Genomic DNA, 25,422 nt, shown 5'->3' on the forward strand with positions numbered 1-25,422 from the left:
AAGAGTCCATTCCGCCTTAAATTACACTTGGAAGAATTTCACAGAACTCCTGCTCTTCCTCACACATTATTATTATTATTATATGTACACCTATAGAATGAACCACCTGCGCTCACACAAATACAACGGTCGCAAAAAATCCTCTATTGGGGAAGTGAAGGAGCCTTTTTGGCAGTGTATTATTAACTTGCTAACTTGTCCTTACCTTATCCCTGAATGGTACACTGCAGGTGCTGGTACGCTATGGGGATGAAACAAATAGGGAGAAGATGATCTGGTGGGACACCAACATCTTCAGGTTCTTATTGTGCATGGGGGAATCCACAGTGTAACAAGCCAGATCTACGCAGTTACCCAAGAGCTCTATCTCCTGGTTTGACCTTTAATACTTTCAGCCGTGAGCAAAACATTTAATGTCCTGGCAAACCTTCTATATTGCATCGAGGGGTATCGGTAAAGCTTGTATCAAAGCCAAGTGACTATCGGACATACTGGGTGATGACGTACTAAAACGACCGACCTCCGGTTTGCATTCACAGGTGAGGACATGAATTACCGCTATCCTAGCACAGGCCCATTGTACCAGTCAGCACAATACATTTACTACACTAAGCTTTCTTTGGTATAACATCCTATAACTAGCCTGTATATATAGTCTCACAAGGAATCTTACTGATGGACCGACAAACACAAGGTCTGGCTATAGGGGGATGGGAGGGGGGATATAAAAACGGGAGATCATTGCACATGTGAATGAAATGATTCACTATGAAAATCTACATCAACTGAGCAGAGGTGTGAAATACCCATCTACAACACTTAACAGCTTGTGTGCCAGTTAGAAGCAACAACTGCTGGACGCACTCTAAAGGATCAGTAGGTTTCCTACTAGAGGGGCAAAAAAATCTATCTGGCAGCTCCAGAACATTAACCCAGCACTACGGTTCCCTAGCCGAATTTGACCAGTGCGTCTAGATTTAAAGAATTGCTTCTATTAAAATGGGGCTTGCCAGCCCTATAATAAGGCAAGCATACTGTAAACTAATCACTACGTTGGCATTTAAGGCACTACATTAAGTGGACATACATGAAACAAGAATTCACCATACATACCTGTGCAAAAAACTCAGATTCTGTATAAATATATATATATGTATATGTATATATACATATATTTATTTTTTTCAGTGCTACAGTGATCATTTCTAACTGTTTCACATACATTCCCACAATTTATTTTGGTTTACAAACAAAAGAATTAGGAGGAAAATAAAACTTCAAAACGAATATATATATATATATATATATATATATATATATATATATATATATATATATATATATATGTGTGTGTGTGTGTGTGTGTGTGTGTGTGTGTGTGTGTGTGTGTGTGTGTGTGTGTGTATGAATGTATATGTCCGTGTGTGCGTAGATATAAAAAGAACCCCACCCACTACCCACCCCAAAAAACTGACAGACACAAAGTACAGATAGATTCAAGTATCATCACTAACAGTTTGGAATACAAAGACACCAATTGAGAACTTCAGATGCACTGGCGAGTACGACACCAATGCTGGAACAGCTTTGTATTTTCTGCTTACATTGAATTAGAAGATACATCTTTTGTTATGTAAAATATGAAACCACCACAAATACAAAGCTTCTAAAATAGTCAGTAATTTCGTAAGAAACTTGAAAATAAAAAGGTTTTCCTTTTGCTCTTCCGGCTTTAATAAGCGGAAGCAAGAAAAACAAAAAAACGGGACAAAAAACATGCTAGAACGAGCAGGAGTTACTAGAACGACCAATTTCCATGGCCACATACCAGAGGAGGAGACCATAAGCATGCATGTAGTCTTCTACAACTATACCCCACCTGGAATGACGGTATTCCAATGAATCAGACCGCACTTTAAATTCCTAAACTACACGATAGAACTCCATATTATATACTGTAATGTATTATACAACATTGGGGAGTAGTGATCTAGAGATATCAAAGTTAAAGACTATTCAGAATCTAGTAGGTTAAAACCTCATGTTATACTAAACTTCAAAGAAAGTAGCTGAATCTTTTTTTTTTTTTATATATACATTTTAGGCCTCCTTAACACACACACTTTTTTTCTCAAGTTTCTTTTACAAGCGTTTTGGTGGTGTTTTTATTTATTACATTTAGAACATTAGTTTTTTTCTGGCATTTTTCAAGTCCCAAAGAGAAGCCTACAGGAAAAATGGTTTTAAAAAAAATAAAAAATAAATATATGTGTGTGTGTTTTAAAACAAAAAAACACCTCCGACCCCCCCAAAAAAATGCACCAAAAGGCCGAATAAACGACACAAACAAAAAAGCATTGTTTGTAGCGCATTTTGTATTTCACTATAGACTTTCAGCTAGCATCTGGCCTCCGTATTATTTGTAAAAAAAAAAAAAAAAAAAAACGCAGGGAAAAAAAATACGCTGTGTGTGAGAAACCACTCAATCAGCATTAAAAGGTGTTCTCCGGGAAATTATTTTATTGATGGCCTATCGGCCATCAATATCATATCGGTGGGGGTACGAATCGCAGATCCCCCTCCGATCTGCTGATTGATGGGGCGGCCGCGTTCATCGCCCTTTAAGTGCTCTATTTTAAATAGGTGCTCCGAGTACAGGACAAACCAGAAGTAATATATTAAAAAGTTAAAGGATATGTACACTTTTGCAACCAATTTTTATTGCTCTGATGCATCTAAACTAAAGAATGAACCAACTTAGCAAATCGTCTGGAAGAAAAATGTATTGCGGTTTTGTGTCTACAGCTCCTCTGCAGTTGATGTGCTAGAATGGTTATGTAGTAAAATCAAATATTGTGTAGCAGCGATGTGTTACTCCCTCCCTGTACCTACAGAATAGCGCTGTGTATATACTATTCTATCCAACTAACGAAAAAATTATGCGCTGTCTACTTACATTTTTTAAATATTAGAGCATATGGGTGATGTATTTTACTGTATGGCATAAGTCACAGGCATCCGTTAAACGTATATATCAGGAGCTCTACAATAACTTCATGATGTATACGTTACACAGATGCCATATTGGTCTATGGGTGACGGGTGACTAACTGTGGCATCCATCACCTATACATTATAATGGCATCCGTTTAACAGATACGTCATGACCTTTTCAGGACATATCACATAATAGTCTATGGGTAACCGATTCCACTGTTGGGAAACAGTCAGAGCCTATGTTTAATGTATACATCGAAAAGTTGCCTGGTTCGAGCAAAAAAAATAAATCTAACGTTTTTGCAAATTATGTGATTCAAAGATCCTGCGATGCAGATTCCTCTTGGCAACATATGATTTATTCTGATAAAACACCACCAACCGCGATAAAAAAAACGTAACAGATTTTTGTAAGAGGGAAAAAAAAAAACCTATGGAGATCTATGGGATAAAATTTCTAATAAACGCCTAAAAAACCGCCACCTAAATACAGCCATGTTTGCAGGGCGCTTTATATGTCCCCGTTGACTTTTAGCTAGCATCTGGCCGCAGCGTGTGGCGCTTTCCTAAAAAAGCTGCATATGAAGCCCTCCAAAAGTAGGCCAAAAGCGTGATGTGACTAGGACCGAACATGCGGCTGCAGACTCGGACTACTCAGGGTTTGTAGCCTGCAACCAGAGACAAATAGGTCTATAGGTATACACAAAAGGGTTATATTTTATCAAGACAATTTGCAATGTTGCTTTATAAAAACATAAAAAAATAAAAATAAAATAAAGACTGCAAAAGTATACATATCCTTAAGCAATACAATTTCTTTAAACTTTAGTATAGCGGGAGGCAAAATGTATCATTATAAAGAAGATTTTTCTCCGCAACTCTTTGAAACGTCTCAACTTTACCATCCAACATATTATTCAGGAGGATCATCAAAAGGCTGGAACTATTTCAGAAAAAAAACTATGTTTGGTCCTAATTTCCCAAATAAGGCTAACTAAAAGTTGCGATTGGCTGGTAACGCACACCCGGTTTTTGACAGAGGTGAAAGATTGCACCTATGTACCAGTGTGACACATAGCAGAAAATTACTAGGGTCTGCGCTCCTGGCAGCAAAACAAATCTTTATGGGGGTCTGGAAACGTAATGGTCATTTACAGAGCGATATAGGAGAGGTACTTTGAGCACAGAAAAACGAAACATTTAGTCTGATCTAGAATGCTAGACAGTGTGTAGGCGTATACATACACGCGCACATACATATATATATACACATACATATATATATATATATATATAGTCTAGAAGTAAAACTGTGCAACGCTAGATTCCTTTGTACACTATGGAGATAAAAATCAAATGAATAAATGAACATCCCTAAGGGCCAATAAGATATTGCCACGTCCAGTAAAACAGCTACAGGTCACATCAATTTGTTATGAAGAGAAAATCTAGGAAACAATTGCATAATATGCACCAGTGTCTTATGTATATCCACTGAAAGAAAAAACGATGGATTCTGCAGTGCATCGAGTCCAAGAAGCAGCTATTACCATAAAAATACTTTGTGGGAAGCAAAGAAATCAGTTGAAAGCACAGTCTAAAATAATAATAATAACAATAATAATAATAATAAAACATTAGCATTTCATCCTAGTAACTACGGATTGAGAGTGTATAATTCAAAGCATTATGAATACTTCATTTATCACACGTAAAAGATTAAAAGTTTATATGTCGCCAAAATTTAAAAAATAGAAGAAAAAAAAAAAAAAAAAAAAAAAAAAGGAACACAAAACCAACATAAGAGCTAAAACATTTGATCTAATATACTAAGGCTAAAATGCATCACACAGTGGATAATGTTATTGCAGTACACAGCTATCCATCTTCAGTAGGAGACCCGACTCACTCGCAATGCAGTTTCTACACTCCGGAACGATGCTACAAAATGTGATACACAAAACCACAGAATGAAGTTAACACTGAACAAGCTTCGTGTGACTACAACAATGCAGTCATTAAGGAAGAGAGCCCCTTTTCCTCCAAGCGTGCTTCTAGCAAATCTTGCTGTATAACAGTCAAGTCTTTAAAAAAAAACAAAAAAAAGCTTCCAGATTCTGGATTATAAGTAGGAGTACTGGTTGATGTTTGTCGGACTTAAAGGATATCCAGTGTAGATTGCAGAACCCCGAGAGGCATTGATATAGGACTGGGTTGCAAATTGGTGTGGATACTGTGCGGGAGCCACATTGGCAGAGGTCAGCAAGCTAGGCCCCACGCTGACTGGGACCTGATGGACCAGAGTACTGGGATGGGTTGCGTACGTTGTGTGCCTTGAGGAGCCCTGAGGGGAGAACAGATGAGCTATGGATGTAGTGGACCCCAGGGATGCGGCAGTGGTGGGAGCATACGTGTACATATGAGGCTGGCTTGTTAGGTGGCTGGCGGCTGATGCAGCTGCAGCAAGGTGAGGGTGCCGAGAAGAATGCAATGGACTACTGTGCTGGAAAGTGAAGGGTGCCTGAGAGATTGATGGGAGTGGAGCAACATAGGCTTGTTGTCTGCGAGGACCAGGATTTATGCTTCGTTCTTGGGATCCCATGGAGACTGACTGCTGGTTCTGAAATGTTAAAATAGATAAAATGAGTGGTCATGTTTTGGTTTAGGTCTAATTCAGCGCATAAAGGAACACAAGAGCTACCATTTTAGTGGGTAGGAGTTCACAATGAACACGGTGTGGTGAAAAAGAATCAAGCCGCCTCGGTTTTCTCACAACTTACATCAATGAGCCAAGACAGCTGCAAGATTATCGGCAGGTCATAGAAAAGAATAGTCAAAATAAAGATTTTGCTGATACCCTCACTTATTTATATATACAAAGTGAGTTATGGGGAACCACAAGGTGTACACCACCAATTTTTGTTATTTATTTTACTTTGGAAATAGGGAGAGAGGAAAAGAATTGTGGTTCCTATTATAAATTGAAAATAATAAATTTTATTAATTGTATTTATATTAAAATATTTTAATATTTCTATAATTCTCAATGTAGGTCAATTATTCAGTAGTGCAGAAGACCCCTTGTCCTGCATTTAAAGAAAAGAATTTGTCTTTTATATGCTACTATCATATAACATTAAAGTTGGACTTGCTAAGGTGAGTATAGATCTAATGACATAGATATATTACATGTACTGTGTGAATCAGTGTTAGCTGTCAATCATTAAACATTGTATCAGTTTTGTATATACTGATATTTCCAATGTTTTCTGTTTGTAAATAGACAAGTATTAGTTATACATTGTGTCTATTCAATTTGTACTGAAATCAGACAGACACTTTATCTATTTGTTTGTGCTTTGTACTGATGTTGTTAGATCATATTCTCAGGATAAATTGCAACAGTCATTGCTGAGATTTGGTTTTTATTTTTTATATATTATTTATTTATTGTCTCTTATATAATTATTTGCAGTCCAAATTATGTTATGTTACACTGGCTACCTCAAGTAGTGCCAGTGCGGTAACTTGTAAAGGTGAGCACTATAGGGTATAATATCGTTGTAGTGTGCTCTGAACTGGTTCCCTCCTTAATTATATAGGAGGCTGTTCACATTGGTGATATGCGGTTTTTAGGCTGGGTAGTTTGTGTGTTATATGCTGCTTGTATCTCCGATCCTCAATTGGGATCAGTAGCAAGATGATTTGCTTGTATTAACTTTATATGTAAGTTACTTGCTGTCTGCCTTCTGTCAAAAGCAGCGAGCTTTTCAAAATCTCAGCAATGACTGTTGCAATTTATCCTGAGAATATGATCTAACAACATCAGTACAAAGCACAAACAAATAGATAAAGTGTCTGTCTGATTTCAGTACAAATTGAATAGACACAATGTATAACTAATACTTGTCTATTTACAAACAGAAAACATTGGAAATATCAGTATATACAAAACTGATACAATGTTTAATGATTGACAGCTAACACTGATTCACACAGTACATGTAATATATCTATGTCATTAGATCTATACTCACCTTAGCAAGTCCAACTTTAATGTTATATGATAGTAGCATATAAAAGACAAATTCTTTTCTTTAAATGCAGGACAAGGGGTCTTCTGCACTACTGAATAATTGACCTACATTGAGAATTATAGAAATATTAAAATATTTTAATATAAATACAATTAATAAAATTTATTATTTTCAATTTATAATAGGAACCACAATTCTTTTCCTCTCTCCCTATTTCCAAAGTAAAATAAACATAGAAAAGAATATAAACCCCACTGGATAAGGGTATGAGCTATTTGTAAAGTACCCACTCACCTGACTTAGGTTGAGGGGCTGTACTCCATTTACCATACGGTGGGACCGATAGCCTGTTTGGGAGAGGCAACTACTTGATTGTCCACTTGAAGATGTCGAATTTTTCAACTTGCCAGAGTTTCCTAGAATACCTGAGACATGAATATAAAGAGTACTTTCAGAATCGAAGCGCTAAGAAGCACCGGTCTATTGTTTGGAAACGTCATTAACCCCTTATCAGAGATCACAGTATTTTTGCAGGACCAGCGCGCCGGACAGAGCATTTTTGTCGTTGGTGTATTGTGTCTGGACGTGTGCAGTTTAGTAGCGGATTAGCAGTTGCCTTAGAAAATTTGACAGCACAACTGCCTACACAGAACAGAGAAAGGGAGATCAGGTCAGTGTGATCAGGTTAAGGAAAATTGAAGGGAGGGAAAAGCACACAATGTAAATCTAGTTATACATTATTATTTTTTGTTACTCCCTAAAGATATAAGCAAGCAAACCTAGACATGGGGATTATCTATGCGTTTATCATGCTCTGTTATTATGTGCGGTGGATTTAGTGTTTGTTTTTTTTTTTACACCCTACACAATTGAGAAACTTTGCTGCAAAATATGATTTTTGAATTTTCAGGCGCAGCTTGTTGGATAAGGAATCCCAAGTCCGTTTTGAATAAGGAAATGTGTCCAATTGTTGAATATCCATGATTTATAGATTGTGCATTACTGATAACTAGAGGGTTATTCTTTGCATTCCCCACAAAAGAAAAAAAACAAAAAGAAAAAGGACAGCTTGTTCTACAAAAAAAACAAAAACAAGCCCTGATAAAGTGATTTTCATTCTTAGGCTATATGCACACGTTTGTTTCTTGCTGCAGAAAATAAGCACCAAAACCGCAGCAATACACAGAAAATTCGCAGGTTAAAAACCGAAACCTAATCGTGCATTTTTGGGTAGGGTTTTTAGGTTTTGATGCATTTTTCGGCACGTTTTTATGCTGCAGGTTTTGGTGCAATTTTCCACAGCACTAGGCATATGCAATTCGCAAGCGGAAACGCAATATAAGTTGACATGCTGCAGATTTAAAAATACGCACTGCAGGTCAATTTACGCGCGGAAACTTCTGCACCGTGTAGAGGAGATTACTTGAAATCACATTTACGCTGTGGAGTTGCAGCAGGAAAACACGCAAATAGGCAACGTTTCGACCCATAGTTAGTGAAGGGTCTTTCTTGAGAAAGACCCTTCACTCACTATGGGTCAAAACGTTGCCTGTTTGCCATAAGATGTTTTGACAATAAAACCTTTTTGAAGACTTGGAGACGACTTGGAGACGTGTGCTGTCGTCCTACTGCTTTTCTTGGAATTCGCATTATGCCAGAGTGGGTTTGCCTGGCTTGACAGCGTGCACCGCACCAGACTCGGGACTTGTGCTGCTCAAATTTTCTACTTTGGCTTAATATCCACAGGATATGTCATAAATGTCAGATAGATGCGGGTCCCACCTCTAGGACCTGCACCTATTTCAAGAATGGGGCCCCCCATTCAGCCGCTCTGTAAGGAGGCTGAATAAAGGTGAATTCCGACCATGAAAAAAGTTATATGGTCGCTGAGCTACGCTGTTTACGTAACTCACGACCATATAACTTTTCATGGTCGGAATTCACCTCATTCAGCCGCAACACAGGGTTTGAGGGGTCCCATTCTTGAGATAGGTGCGGGTCCCAGAGGTGGGACCCGCATCTATGTGACATTTATGACGTATCCTGTGGATATCTCATAAATGTCTATCATAGGAAAACTCCTTTAAAAGCAAACCCTGCACTTGCTGCTCCAAAAACAAAAAAAACTGGATGATGGAATACGGATTTTATAATTTACTTTAAAAAAAAATAAATAATTATTAATTAAATAATATGCATACAATGAGATCTGAAATTAAACTTAAAAGGAATGAAAAGTTAACACACCTGACAACTGGTTGTCCAGACTACAATTGAGATGCTGCATCTTTAATGGAGGGACAATAATTGTACGGGAACTAGAACTCTGTGAGTGGTGTCCTCTTCCACCTGGAACTTCGAAAACACCATTTACTCCATTTAGAGTAGAAAGTTGGTCTGCCAAATATGGGCTACTGACAGAGGAGTCTGAATCCGGAGAGTCGTTGACTGTCACATAGCTGATCACGTTAGACCGCATCTTCATGCCAGAGCTAAAAAAAAAAAAAAATTTAAAAATATATTATTAGGTCAAGAAGTTCATCTTTTGCACAAACACTATGTAAATTCTATGAAAATTCATAATGATGTAGATTGAGGTTAGTCCAACACAAAGAGTTTTGGCTCCAAGTAAACGATAAATAACAAGGTGCCCCTGGAACCAAATCATGGACAGGCATGACGTAGATGAATGAGAACTTCAGCATTAGGCAGAATGAGCTAATACTCTAATTCTTCGCTCTCCTGAAAAAATGCAGTCAGTCTTACCTTACTGGCTTGTACTTGTTGTCCTCTTCCTCATCCGTATCACTGCGGATAGTTATAACACTCACAGGAGGGCTGGGAGTATCGGGGATTACTATGGGCTGTCGCTGCTCTTGGATTGGGAGAAGAGGGTTGTATGAAGTGGAGGCATGAAGAGGACTGCTTCCAACAAGCGAGTACACTTGGGATGGGATGATGTCCAAAGCAGACAGGGTCCTGTAACATGCAGACAGTCACGATTAGATAAAACCTCAGTGACACAGAACCCATTCTTATACCTAGGTTTCCACCGTAGATACCATTACGTATTGCATATATTACATCATACTTGAAGGTAAAATCCCTAACTGAACTTGCCCATCGTTTTGTATTTTCTTAACTAACCAGATTATCACGTTCCACTCCTGAGTTCATATGAAAGTATATCGTTTAACCAAGGGATCGACTACCAGAACAACGTATAACCTATCCATTTGCGCTGCTGCTCCCTTCATTCTCTATGGGGCTGCCGAAGATAGCGGAGTACAGCGCTTGGCATCCATACAGAATAAACGGAGCGACAGTGCTCATGCGTGACCTGCCGCTCAGTTCATACATTAGACTCAAGACGCCCATCTATTAAATGGTGGCGGTATACTGATTAGGGTCGTCACAATACCAGAATTTGGACTCCGATACTTTGTGTAGTATTGCGATACTCTATACCAAACGATACTTTGCCAACCGTAATAAAAAAAAGTTCTTCCATTTTCTAATGTGAGGCGCGTGGGGTGATGAATTCTGAACCTCCACGTGCCTCACATTAATAATAATTAACCCTATGATGTTTCTCAGTCATAATTAACAACATTGGGTTATTGTGTAAGGTACATGATAGGTTAATTACTATCAATGTGAGGCACATGGAGGTTTCAAATTCATCACACCTTGCGCCTCACAATAAGTGAAAGAAAGCAGCTTGTATTTTATTTTCTTGCAATCATAAATGACGCTTAATACGACAATACCGAATATGTGCATGTTTTTTGTATTTAAACTTTTATTTTAACCCCTTACTGACGAGCCTATTTTAAACCTTGATGACCAAGCAATTTTTTACGTTTCTCCATCGTCGCATTCCAAGAGCTGAAACTTTTTTTTATTTTTGCGTCAACCTAGCTGTATAAGGACTTGTTTATTGCGACACAAGATGTATTTTCTAATAGCACAATTTCGGAGTACATATAATTTATTGATTAACTTTTATTAACTTTTTTGGGGCGTAAAAGAAAAAAAACACAGCAATTTTGGCACTTTGTTTGCATCTTTAATTGCTGCCGTTTACCGTGTGGTATAAATAACAATAACTTTATTCAGCGGGTCGTTACGATTGAGACTATACCATATATGGTTTTATGGTTTTCTTATGTATTACTAGTTTTACACAGTAAAAAAACTTTTTTTCCCCCCAGAATTATGTGTTTTTGTGTCTCCATATTTGAAGAGCCATAACTTTCATTTTTCCACCGATGCATCTTAGAGTACATGCAACTTTTTGATCTCTTTTCATCACATTTTTTTGAAGGCGGGATGAACCAAAAACAGCAATTCTGGCATTTTTTTTATAGCGTTCAACTAGCGGGTTAAATAACATAATAGCTTTATAGTTGGGGTTGTTACGGACGCGGCGATACCAAATACGTGCAACTTTTTTTTTCATAATAAAGCATTTTGTAAGGTGAAAAAGTGGGGTTTTCATTTTTTTTTTTTACTTATTTATTAATAACTTGGTTAAACTTGTTTTTTTTTTTACTAGTCCCACTAGGAGTCTTTACTATGCGATTGTCCGATCGCTTTTATAATACACTGCAATACTTCTGTATTGCAGTGTATTACTGCCTGTTCGTTTACACCAGACAGGGAATCTGCTAGGTCATGCCAGGGACATGACCTAGCCGGCATCCACTACAGGCAGACCTGGGGGCCTTTATCAGAGCATTAGCATAAAGCTAATATAGGTCATAACTCTGTCAAAAATGATCGTTTTTCTAAATAAAAAACACTGCTGTAATCTACATTACAGCGCCGATCATATTATGTACAATATAGGCCACTTATAATGTAGTGACAGAGCCTCTTTAAGGTTACTTTATTTATTTTTTACTCTTATTTTTAAACTGTAATGTGCTGACGTGTCTATATGCCAGTAAATTAGCCTGTGTACTAATTGTACACAGGCAGTTGTTAGGACATACCCAAGTATGCCCTAACAGGAAATATGGTCAGACAGCCCTGGGGTCCTTCAAATTGACCCTGGGCTGTCTGCCCATACATTTGTGCCCACCAACTACCTAGGATCTCTGATATTTTTGCTAGTCTGCCCACACATGGCACATCCCTCGATCTGGTCACAGGGATTCCCTGTGACACAATCCAAGGGGCCATCCCCCTTCTCATTTTACCCTTGAATGCTGCGGTCAGCTTTGATCGCGGCTTTCAAGGCAACAGCGGCGGAGATCAAAGGTTTCTCTGATCTCCGCAGTTAAGAGCGTGGCTGCACCTGTGTAATACAGCCATTGCCCCGCTCCTGACAAGTGTGAGCGCGCGGTCAGAATGAGGTGATGCGGTGGCGGCACTGAAGACAGAACATGGGGGTGTTTGGCAGTGTGCTCACCACGTTCTCTGTGTTCAGTGACGGTGCAGCGCCAGCCGCATCACCTCATGCTGAATGCACGCGCACACTTGTCAGGAGCGGGGCAACGGCTGTATTATTTAGCCGCGTCCCCGCTCTGACTAAATTCATGTGTTACAATACTAAGCTGTGCGGCCGCACAGCTTAGTATCGAAATACACAAATTAACGGTATTGAAACATGTGATAGTATTGATATTTCAATGCATCGTGCAACCCTAATACTGATAGCTAGGCCCTTGGAAAAGGTAGTTTATTACTACCGTAAACTAGCCACAATGTGCCAATAAAAATCCTTCCCCTAAAGGAAAACAAACATATGATCCAAATTAGGGATGCATGATGCATCGAAACTTCGATACCGTTTCGATACTTTGCATCCCCAAACGGTTCGATACCGTTATTTCATGTATATCGATACAGAGCTGTGCGACCGCACAGCTCAGTATTGTAACACATGAATGTATGAGAGCGGGGCTGCGGCTGTGTAATACAGCCATAGCCCCGCTCCTGACAGTAAGTGCGCGCGCGGCCAGCCTGAGGTGATGCGGCCGGAGCTGCACTAATGAGCAGCGGTTCAGGCACTAAAGACAAAACACCCCCATGTTCTGTCTTCAGTGCCTGAACCGCCGCTCATTAGTGCAGCGCCGGCCGCATCACCTCAGGCTGGCCGCGCGCGCACTTACTGTCAGGAGCGGGGCATTGGCTGTATTACACAGCCGGTGCCCCGCTCTATAAAGGCGGAGATCAGAGAAACCTCATCTCCACCGCTATTCTCCTGAATGCTACGATCAAAGCTGAATGCAGCATTCAAAAGGAAGTGAGAAGGGGGGGATGCCCCTGGATCGCATCACAGGAATCCCTGTGATGCGATTTAGGGACATACCATATATGGGCAGACAGCCCAGGGTCCATTGAAGGACACCAGGGCTGTCCTACCATATTTCCTGTTGTTAGGGCATACCTAGGTATGTCCTAACAACTGCCTGTGTACTATCCGTACACAGGCTAATGTACTGGGATATAGATATATGCCAGTACATTACTTTTGTTTTTATTAAACTTTAATGTTACATTTAAAAAAAAACACACATACCTTTTTTTGCAATAAATATTAAAATAAGTCTCAATACATAAAATATACACATTCGGTACTGGCGCGGCCGTAATAACCATCACAACAAATTTTTAGCATCATTTATGATGTGTACGCTGTAAAAAAATAAAATTAAAACTGCTTTCTTTCACTTGTGTAATGAATTTAACCTCCATGTGCCTCACATTAACCCAATCATGTACCTTATATATTAACCCATTATGACTGAGAAACATGATGGGGTTAATTACTATTAATGTGAGGCACATTCAAAATTCATCACACCACGTGTCTCACATCAGAAAACGAAAGAACTTTTTTTTTATATTACTGTTGGCAAAGTATCGTTTTGGTATCGAAATCGCAATACTAAACGAAGTATCGATATTGAAGTCCAAATTCTGGTATCGTGACATCCCTAATCCAAATATCCAAGCTCCAAAAGGGAGCAAGTCAAAGTACCAAAAAGCTAAATATATATAGCACAATGATGACTGACTACACCAGAAAGTTTGCCGTCTAAATGCCAGTACCAAATTGAAAGGTTTAAAACAAAAAAAACAAATATCTTCTCTAGACAGGGAGTAAAGCCCTGGGATAAATTGCACCTGCATGTTGTATGTAAGGTCTTATTAGATTGCAGCTAAGCATATAATGCTAAACTGAAAACTGCTGAACAAGTCCCACAGACAAAGTGCAGAAGAACAAGTAGATACCAGTTAGGCTGCAGTGCCAATCTAGATATAAGCGGTGTTTTAGAATGTTTGTTTTTTGTGCCATTTAAAATGCTGCTGTTTGCGAACCACCTGAAAGCTTTTCTGCTTGCCACCACACATGTTGTAATATGTCTGATGACCTGGTAGATAAAGTATGAAAGAAAACATGATGACAATGCACTTAAGCAGCTTACTTGGCATTATTCTGTGCTTGCTGCGTCTTGTTTTTCTTTGCCGATACATGTCCATTTTGGTGCTGTCGAACAACGTGAGCAACCCCAACGTTTAGAGGCGGAGCTGTAGCTAAGGTCACATGGTTGGCAAGTAAAGACGGCTGCTGCATCAGTGCGCTATACTGGTTTCCATGGGAATGTACATTCCTATTATAGGAAAGATAAGCATACTTATAGTACAACAACCTCATCTCTCTAATGCACGAGCCTGTGCACATCACATTTTGACCCTAAGTTTAGCGTGTACAGGAAAACTCTCGATATACAAGCTAAACGAGTCCAAGGGCTCCACTGTGTGGTCTGCATACGTCAGTACATTTAAAAAAAAAAAAAAAGGTATCCAATAGCATAGTAGACTGCTATTCCATCCTGCAGTGTCTGCAGTATAAAATTAAAAAAATTGAAAACAAAAATAAAATAAAAAACGTATACATTAAACATTTTTTTTTTTTTTTTTAACATTAGAGCCTATGGGTGACGGATGCCATTGAATGGCATAAAAAAGAGAGAGAGACAAGGCAGCACATCCAAAAGAAAGGGAATTTTTATTTACCCATGTAACCTTTCAGCTCAACAGAGCCTTTCGTAAGCATAGCACTATCATCGCATGGCTGAATAAAAGTTCCCTTTCTTTTGGATGTGCTGCCTTGTCTCTCTTTTGGATCTTACAGAAAGGGACTTTGGGTCCTGTTGAGGCCTGCACCCATCTATTTCTATAAATCCGGTGCTTTGGTATATTTGATTTTGTGTTGCTGTATGGCATCAGTCACAGGCCTCCATAAAACGAATACCTCGGGAAGCCCCAGTGACGTCCTTGTCCATATATGGACATGATCACTTTCACTTCCCCAGGCAGAGAAGGCAGCCAGAGGAGTGTTGTGCCGAGCTCTGCAGGAGCTCCCTGCAGAGCGTACTTCCAGAGATCATCTTCTTCTGGCACCTGGAGCTGCTGGCCAGAACTTCACAGTGGGGGACGACGACGACTCAATGGCGGGAGTGGGCACTTGGGCGCTGTGTCATTAGGTGGATCACACGTACCACCCTCGCTTCCCTCCATTCTTGCTGCTCAATGGGAGATCCCTTGTGTCCTTGCGAGTACCCAAATTTTAACCCCTTGGTGGATACAGGTGTGGCCAGGGAAGGATCACTGTCTTCATTCACTGTGTGCGCGCGCTCTGCTCTCTCCCAGGCCGTGTGGTCCTGTGTGCAATCCTCATCCCCACCCCTCTGTTCTATTAACCCTTAATACATATGCAACCACATGCATCAGTGTGGTGCGAGGATCCAGCAACTTAGTAAGGGTTAAGTGTGGGCAACATATCCCACTTTGCCTATACAGCGGGATACATTGCAGACTTCCGTCGGCTGTAAAAGTCTGGAGTCCCCCTGACACATACCTCAGACGGAAGGCTCAAAACGGGATGTACACAGGCCATTAAAAACACACAAAGACAATATATGGAACCAAGTGTTAAATAATGTAGTCTTAAGCCATCAGTTCACTAAATGCAAAGCTAGCATAATGGAAATTCTGTGACATGTCAAACTTTGTCAGAGAAAAAACAGACAACTAACATCTGGGTGAAAGAATTCAGTAAATGTCAGAAGCTTGTATGAAACTTTTTCCAGGAAACACACATGGTATCAAGATATAAGTATAGAAGGCATTTTAGGGTACTTTCTTTTTTTTTTTTATCAAGAATAAAAGGAAGGTAACATTTTTAGGGGAAAAGGGTGAGATAGCACATATATTACCAATACAGGAAACAAGATTTAACACAGAAACTCTGTATCTTCTCAACCCTGCAAGTTCCATATCTTGCCTGACCACTGGATATGGTCAATAAATGAAGCTATTTTTCTAATCCAGAGCTCCAAATACCCTGCTTCCCTTCATATATAGTTACATAGGTTGAAAAAAAAAAAAAAAAAAGACACAGGTCCATCAAGTTCAACCTTTCTCAATAAATTACCCATCATTCATTGCTTCATTCATTATAACCCTCAATGCCATTCGTCAGTAAATAAGCTTCTAGCCTTTTTTTTTTTTTTTTTAAATGCTGACATAATATCTGCCATCACTACCTCTTTGGGTAGGGCATTCCATAGTTTGACTACTTTAACTGTAAAGAACCCTTTCCTATATTGATCTCTGAAACATCTATCTTCCACACGCACTGGGTTTCCCCTTGTCCTTTGTAGAGTCCTTGGAAGGAACAGATCATGTGCTAGTTCCCTGTATTGACCACACACATACTTCTAGATATTAATAAGATCACCTCTAAGGCCTCATGCACACGACCGTATTTTTTCCCACCCGTAAATACTGGCGTAAATACGGGTCCGGTGTCACACATATTCCACCCGTTTTGCACCAGTATTTACGAACCCGTGCCCGTAAATATGGGTCCGGTGTCACACGTATTCCACCCGTATTTACGAGCACGTTTTTGGCGGCAAAATAGCACTGCACTAATCGGCAGCCCCTTCTCTCTATCAGTGCAGGATAGAGAGAAGGGACAGCCTTTTCTGTAATAAAAGTTAAAGAAATTCATACTTACCCGGCCGTTGTCTTGGTGACGCGTCCCTCTCTTCACATCCAGCCCGACATCCCTGGATGACGCGGCAGTCCATGTGACCGCTGCAGCCTGTGATTGACCTGTGATTGGCTGCAGCGGTCACATGGCCTGAAACGTCATCCAGGACGTCGGGCCGGATGTCGGGCCGGATGTCGAGAGGGACGCGTCACCAAGGCAACGGGCTGGAGACCAGACTGGAGGAAGCAGGAAGTTCTCGGTAAGTATGAACGTCTTTTATTTTTATTTTTTACAGGTTTATACTGATCGGTAGTCACTGTCCAGGGTGCTGAAAGAGTTACTGCCGATCAGTTAACTCTTTCAGCTCCCTGGACAGTGACTATTTACTGACGTCGCTTAGCAACGCTGCCGTAATGACGGGTGCACACATGTAGCCACCCGTCATTACGAGAGCTCCATAGACTTCTATGGACTGTCCGTGCCATTATTACGGCCTGAAATAGGACATGTTCTATCTTTTTCAACGGCACGGGCACCTTCCCGTGAGAAAACGGGAAGGCACCCGTCGCCAATAGAAGTCTATGAGCCCGTTATTAGGGGTCGTAATTACGACCCGTAATAACGGGAGTTTTTACGGTCGTGTGCATGAGGCCTAAGACTTATTTTTTTCCAAGCTGAACAAGCCCAATATTTCTAGCCTTTCATTGTAAGCAACACCTCCCATCCCATTTAATAATCTAGTTACCCGCCTCTGAGCTCTCTCCAGTTCTCCTATGTCCTTTTTACAATGTGGAGCCCAAATCTGAATTCTATATTCTAGATGTGGCCTTACAGACTTCGAGATAAATGAAAACATTCTGGCTGAATAATTCAGTCTACAGTAAGATTTTTTCTAGTGGAGGCTGCAGGAGGACAGAACTTTATCATTTAACTCTATGGTTAAGCATAGGGATGGAGGGGATCTGGAGCTATATATCAGAAAAGCTCCAATACCTATAAAGTCTAGAACAATACACCAATCAGCACATTGGACCTACGATAGGTACTTGTAAAGTACCCTGTTAATTCGAGACCAAAGTTATCCACACCGATTCATCCGGTCTTTCTGGCAATCAAAGTCTAGCTGTACCACAGTCATAATACGCGATAGATCAGAAGTAATGAAAACACGACTGGAGCGTAGAAGATTATGACTTGAAGCGCTAGAATTGATTTTGGTCTACTATGAATCTACAGGCTTGGAAAGCTATTAAAACCATATATATGAATAGCCAAGCTAACCAAACATTGGAGAACTTTGACCATCCTTCCTTCTTTACACAATTTTAAAACATTATTTATTTTTTTTAGCTTTATATACACCCTAAAAAGTTATGAGGAAACTTACCTCCAGTCTGTGAGCTGCTGGTTACTTCCGATCGTTTCAGGAATCACTGTTGGCTGAACAGAGTTATGAAGGGCGACTCCAGGAAGCTGCGGCCATGCGGATGGCAGCAAGATCTGCTGTGTTCCACCAGGCCATGCCTGCTGGAAAACACAAATGAGGGGGGAGAAAGACAAAAATGTCTTAGTTCACTTCAAAACAAAGTAAGCGACTTTATGGACTTAAAGACACAGGATCATCATCTTGCAGAGGAAAGTTTGGAGAAAAACAACTGAGAAAATATCAGTTGATGAAGTGGGCTGTGCTGCAGAGCAAGGGGTGCGACCAACCCATTTACGGTAAAACGCAACGCATAGAACGTCTATTTATACAACTATAACTATACATTTTCATTGTCCTATTCTGGTAAAGACATCTGCGTTCCTAATGAACCTCAAATGTATCAGAAAGAAGTCTGGAGTGCCCTGAAGAACATTGGTCTTTAACCGTGTAATGAAAAGGGACAGGCTCGAAAACACGGACCATGAGCTTAGAGTGTAAAAGCATTATGCATCAAAGCACTAGCCATAGGACACTCGTGTCTTACAACAACGTTGCCAAGGAAGAAGGAGAATAATCAAAATTGCTAATGCAACATAACTGATTACTTAGAAGAGCCTGAAAAACAACTCTTGAAAAACTATTTATGGAGCGCTACAATTATGCATTTAGTGTTGCTATGAACTCTGTAAAGGATACAAAGATAGCAATCTTCTAAAACAAAAAAAAAAAGTATCATATATATAATTTTTGGTTCTCTATCTGGGTCTTCAATTATCGCTGATACACGTGAAATATATTCAAGAGTAGGTTTTATTTTTTTAATTCCAAAATGCTTTACTTTTTAGATTTTGTACTACATTTACGTGGAAAATCTCATCAGATAAAAGGTGGCCCTTAACTTGTGGCTTTCCAGTTCTTGCTAAACTACAATGGGGGGCATGCTGGGAAATGTAGTTTTGCAACAGCTAGCGAGACAAAAATTAGGGGCCGCTGGGTTTAGGTGCACGTCTTTTTATAGAAGCATTTTTCACCTTAAAATTTAGAAGTTGTTAATGAAAACCATTATACATCATATTATTCACATCTGTTGTAAAAAGTTCCTCTTCCCTATGATTTACATGGTGAATGGGAGTGAGATGCAATACCAGAAACAACCAATGGACCAGATTGGCAGTTCTGTAACGGAAAGGTGGGGCAGACCCCTTTTTTTTATTTTTTATTTGGGACAAATCCTTTACGCTAGTTAGACTAGTATTGTATTGTACATAGAGTTTTTTCACTGCCCCAATATTTAATCTTTGGCAGTCGATCGTAAAGTAAATGCTTTGATCATTTTAGGAGTTTACCACCATCCAAAAAGTTGTTAACGTATGAGAAATAGCTGTTATGCCCAGTGGGGAAGAATTCCACTGGTCAGAGGTGCATTAAAGGGACCCATACTATAATGTCCATTAGTCGAATAGGGAACAGCGACAGGAGTTGTCCTGATGGAACAAACCCTTTAAGCATTGTAAATAATTGAAAATGTAATGATCATTTTTAGGCCTATAGCCATGAAGATTGATACATGTGGTAGCAGATTTTGTTGCAGAAATTTCTACGACTGAAAATCTGTTCTATTCATCTGAATGGAACTCACACAAATCCATGATCTTGCTATAGAAACAACCCCATTCATTCAGATGAATGGATCGGATTTTCAGCCACAGAAATTTCTACATCATTTGCCGCGTTTGCCGCAACCATAATAGTGATTGCTAGACAAAATATTTTAAACCGGTGAGACGCATTTTTTGACAGATTTTAATAATATTAACAGTCCAGTTACGCACAACACTTTACATTGATATTGCTCAAATCAGTTTTTATTTCTATAAATTAGTCTATATTGGTTGGCACAAAACCCATGTAGTGCAGCACATCCCACTGAACATCTGCAGGATTTATAAAGTACTTCTGCAAGTGGCGTACCCCTGTCTTACAATACACTGGTCCTGGCAAGATACATAAAGCAGAAAAAAAAAAAAAAAAAACAAGAGGGGAGAAAATCATGTTTAATAAAAAAGTTAAAATCACACCATGCTTCTTTCCAATAAGCCAACACCTGCACAAGACAAAGCATAAAGTTTAATACAGAGCAAGAACTAACATCCCAAATGTGATGCCGAGATCTGGCGTTCCAAGCGACGAACTGCTTTGACAAAGGAAGGACAAAATATGCAAAGCTCTGCAATGGAGTAATGCAAACTTAGGCAAAGCGGTAAAAAGAGGCAACCTAACCCATTGGCAAGCTGGCTGGTAAACTAAAGGTGAGCTGCAGTTAGATTACTAGTTAGAAAGAAAATCTTTAGAATGAATACAGGATTCAAGGAATTCATGGCCACAATTGTGATCCTGAAGATCGTATCTACTCCACTCTGCGAGGCAACAGACTTCATGTTTAACCCCACGTGTGCACATCACATGGGGACCAAGAATTGTGGTTTCTAAACGTTAACCTATTGCTTAGTGATTCCCACAGACTACCGATAATGACTAAAGGCTAGTCCTCTTATTGTGTATGAAGGGATCTGTTCTCTAAAAACAAAATTTGGTGCACGCTGCATTAGGAAAAGTGTTACACCGGACATCTAACCACTCAAAAGACTTTGGTACAGAAGAAATGACACATTCTTCATGGAGTAACAGCCCGATGACCATAACAAAACCCAAATTCTTTAATCTATTTAAAGTGGGCATGTTTAAGATCGGAAGACAAATATGATCTTCTGAAGAACATGAAGACCAGGAATGCATCATCATCTCTTCTATTCTGCCACAGCGCACGGAATATGAACTCTTCTGCCTGCAAGCTTGACCGTTTTGAAGCAAACTCTGCAGAGAACATTTTCCAGTCGAGTTTGAAGGAGGCAGCTGCTTAGTCCTTACGTCAAGCAATACTTGACCAGTTATTTACGAAGCGTTAATAGTTCCTTAAGAAATCATGACTCATGCCTAGGAATCAGATCCATATTGACTTAATGTTTAGTCAGTCTGAAAGTATCATCATGAACGTCATACCGGTATAAGCAGTGTGGAGTAATACCGTGCCATCGGTATGGTTTTATAGAGGCCAATTTTGTTGGTGGCGGGAGTTTAAAATAAAATCCCAAACATTTGCTCTCTTAGAACCTAAGTTGAGCTCACCTTTAAAGTTCAAACAAGAATTTCAGCATCTGTGGAAAAGCAATATCATTGAGGGTACAGAACAAGCGCTTTCATTGATTGGGTTAATGGCTGCACAAAGTTTTTGGGGTATGTTGGTTAAAGTACTGCTGAAGCCATGGATTAGAACTCAATACTCTAGATCTCAGCAGCACGCTGTTCTTCAGGCATTTGCAAGGTTAATTTGAAATTAAGCAAGTAAATAAAAAGCAACTAGAATTTCACTTCTGCATGCAGAGAAGCGGCTTCCATCACGGCCCAGTATGGAGCTACTGAGATATTTGCCGCACTCCGTAACAGTATGAAGGACCTGACCCAGCATCTGCTATTCTGGTAATATCAAAAAGGTTGTGGCCTTCAAGATTGGTCTTCCAGGTTCACAATTCTACTCTCCTCAAATCGATTGTGCTTGGAATTTTACGCAACGCAAACCTTGGTTTAGTCAGATGCAACCGTAACGTGGTGTACCAGACTTTGTGGAATTGTACAACAAAGTATTATACTGGTCAAAAAAAACTAAAAAAACATTTCCCATGCTTCATTCCAAACTAGCCTAGGAATAATGAATGGTCACATCATACCTTCACATAAAGGAGAAACCCCCATTTACAATGCATAGGTAGATTATAGTAAGATCGGAAGCCCAACATTCTAGGGTCTAGATTATCTGTATTTTTGACTAATGCATGTTAAAGCAATAGTTTAGGAAAAGGAAAATAAAAAAATATAAAACTACTATAGCTTTTAGGCTGGGTTCACACGAGCATGTTCGGTCCGTAAAGGACGGAACGTATTTCGGCCGCAAGTCCCGGACCGAACACAGTGCAGGGAGCCGGGCTCCTAGCATCATAGTTATGTACGACGCTAGGAGTCCCTGCCACTCCATGGAACTACTGTCCCGTACTGAAAACATGATTACATTACGGGACAGTTGTCCGGCAGCGAGGCAGGGACTCCTAGCGTCGTACATAACTATGATGCTAGGAGCCCGGCTCCCTGCACTGTGTTCTGTCCGGAACTTGCGGCCGAAACACGTTCCGTCCTTTACGGACCGAACATGCTCGTGTGAATCCAGCATTATTCATTCCAGCCCTTGAGGATTTTGCTCCATTCGGACATACACCTTTTATACTGCACTGACTATATGGCTGGAGTTTACATGGTGTATCAGTCTGGATGTCAATTCAGCAAAGTTTTCCCGAATGTCAACTAGAATAGAAACCTTCATACAAAATGGTTTGTAGTAGGAAAGATTGAAAAGGGAAAAAGTTACTTTGAAGTAAGCAAATCGGCAATTTAGCCCCTCATTGGAACTGCTGCTTATAAGAAAGCCAGGCTGAAACATAAGAGGCAGACATCGCTGCGGCAATCATTATGAAAAGGAAATAAAATTAAAAAAAAATTAAAAAAAAGTAGACATTAAGAACGAGCCGCTAAGAATGTTGCAAGAACACAGCCACAAGATGGAGCTCATGCTTCCATGCTCTTCTGAAACGTTCTACGGTAAGAGGAAAGGAAAACAGAGAAATACATATATGAAAAGGAGACTGTTAGTGTACACATTCAAGTGAAACAAAATTACCAGTACAGCAGCAGTCTGTTCAACTAACGCCGGACGCCCGGCTGCGCAGTTCAAGGTAAAGGGTACCGCATACTGCGGCGTGATGGTGGCTACGTGTGGATGAAGAGTTGTTACCATTAGTGGGGTACAGCTTCCCTGAAACGTAGATTAGGAGGTGAGTGAAACAGTGTACTTATAGCAGGATATAGGCTTTAACATGAGAACTGCCATGTGGAATGCTCTATGTGTGGCAAAGTATCTTCCCTGCAAACGAACGCCTTCTTCTAGAAATAATCAGAGCCATTGCAGGATCGCTCACGTGGATTTTATGCCTGTGCATAACCCATTCAAAAGGATACACGAGAACACAACTGTGCCCAGCTATTCCATAGTTCAGCATAATATCCATATATTAGGTTTTATATTAATAACTTAAAAAGGGGTTGTCCAATATACGTTCTCGTGTTTTACAAGATCTCGGCTTGTTGTTGTTCAGTAGGAAAACGCATTGTTTACTCCCAGTGGATAACAGGTGCACGGCTCGTTAGAGTAGGTGTATCAGAGCGGTCTACTAACGAGCCCGGCACCGGTGTGGAACAACAAGCAGAGATCTTGAAACCGGTGAGGAAGTAATACAGAAATTATAATGGAAAATTGAATAACTTTTAATGATACAAAAAAAATAACACTAATTTGCTGAAACCGGAATAACAGTTTAATATGGGCTTTAAGGGAAACTTAAGATTTTAACTCCATTCTAATAACCTGCAATAGGGGGAAAACGGCAAAAAAAAAACAAAAACACAAAAACAACTTTATTGCATTACTTCAAAAAGGTTAAAAAAAACAAAAACACTCCATTGGGCCTCATGCATAAAAACGGTTTTAAGAAACTGCTGGAATGGGATTGGTTGTTATAGACAATACTCGCACAGTCATTTTAAAATGAAACTGGTGATCTGATTGGTTGCAATAATTATGCTTTGTTGAAGCGGTTAATATGTAGGACTCCCAATAGGTTTGCGGTTTATGGTTCAGTCTCAGACAAATGTAAAGTTAAGCTGGAAGAGACATCCGTCAAATGATTTTCAGCATCACTCGTGGAGAAGAATAGGGGCTATATAGACCTGAACCAGATATGTCACCATACAATCATATTGTGATAAAGATATGGGACTTGTCTCTGACCAAATGAGGGAATGATGGAATAGTATTTAGAAAAATGAAGTCTCGTTTAGGACTTTGTGTTTTGGTTTTTTTAACAAAAAAAAAAAGGAAAAGTATAAAAAGGAAAGACACCTCTCCATTAGGCCTCTCAGAAACTCCACGAAAACTGAATGTGTGAATCCCGGCGCCATGCACACGACTGGATCTTTCATTTATAATTACGGACCCATTCATTTCTATTGGCCACCGACACCTTTCTGTATTTTACGGATGGGTGTCCATGCTGAAAAATGTATAAAACCTGTCCTATTCTAATTATAGAACCTCTCCCATAGAAGCCTATGGGCGCTTCCATAAATACAAACGGCAACGGTTGTGCATCTGTAAACCGTCTGTATTTATTAAAGCGTTGCTATGCAACATGTTGGGTACATAATTTGCAGCCTCTCTTTATTTAGGGATCTGTATATACGAATCAAACACATTTTAAGATGGGTGATAGTCAGTATATGATTGACAGTTTGTGGCCTTTGCAATAATATAAATACTTTTATGGAGGGATATTTGGACCCCGTCTGCATATTATATGGGAACTATGTATAGTGATCGTGGTAGTGTTTAATTTATTAGCTGTGGGAAAGGATAACTACCATAGCGCATCATCATTTTAAAGGGAGGGCTGTGAATTTTTAATATTGATACTTTGTAATTTATTATACATTTAAAGAGGCTCTGTCACCACATTATAAGTGCCCTATCTCCTATATAAGGAGATCAGCACTATAATGTAGGTGACAGTAATGCTTTTTATTTTAAAAAACGATCTGTTTTCACCACTTTATTAGCGATTTTAGATTTATGCTAATGAGCTGCTTAATGCCCAAGTGGGCGTGTTTTTACTTTAGACCAAGTGGGCGTTGTTCAGAGGAGTGTATGACGCTGACCAATCAGCGTCATGCACTCCTCTCCATTCATTTAGTCAGCGCATAGGGATCCTTTTAGATTGCTATGTGCT

The 25,422-nt window shown here is 39.7% G+C and overlaps 1 protein-coding gene across 8 annotated transcripts in view; it reads right to left on the reverse strand.

Moving 5' to 3' along the window:
• Positions 1-1,462: 1,462 nt before the first annotated feature.
• The window catches only part of HIPK1 (homeodomain interacting protein kinase 1), a 76,774-nt gene continuing 52,814 nt past the window's right edge, over positions 1,463-25,422 (reverse strand). For 2 of the 8 annotated variants that reach the window (XM_075853829.1, XM_075853827.1), the window contains exons 10-16: positions 23,262-23,396; positions 18,437-18,573; positions 14,474-14,659; positions 9,801-10,013; positions 9,282-9,526; positions 7,329-7,459; positions 1,463-5,617 (exon numbers count right to left, since the gene is read on the reverse strand). In XM_075853829.1, coding sequence (XP_075709944.1) covers positions 5,120-5,617; positions 7,329-7,459; positions 9,282-9,526; positions 9,801-10,013; positions 14,474-14,659; positions 18,437-18,573; positions 23,262-23,396 — 1,545 coding nt within the window. In that variant the 3' untranslated portion in view covers positions 1,463-5,119. Of the gene's footprint in view, positions 5,618-7,328; positions 7,460-9,281; positions 9,527-9,800; positions 10,014-14,473; positions 14,660-18,436; positions 18,577-23,261; positions 23,397-25,422 lie in introns of all 8 variants that reach the window. The other 6 variants (XM_075853826.1, XM_075853828.1, XM_075853831.1 and 3 more) reach the window with 3 other exon arrangements.

This window comes from Rhinoderma darwinii, chromosome 2 (genome assembly GCF_050947455.1).
Source record: "Rhinoderma darwinii isolate aRhiDar2 chromosome 2, aRhiDar2.hap1, whole genome shotgun sequence".
NCBI classification, from domain to species: domain Eukaryota; kingdom Metazoa; phylum Chordata; class Amphibia; order Anura; family Rhinodermatidae; genus Rhinoderma; species Rhinoderma darwinii.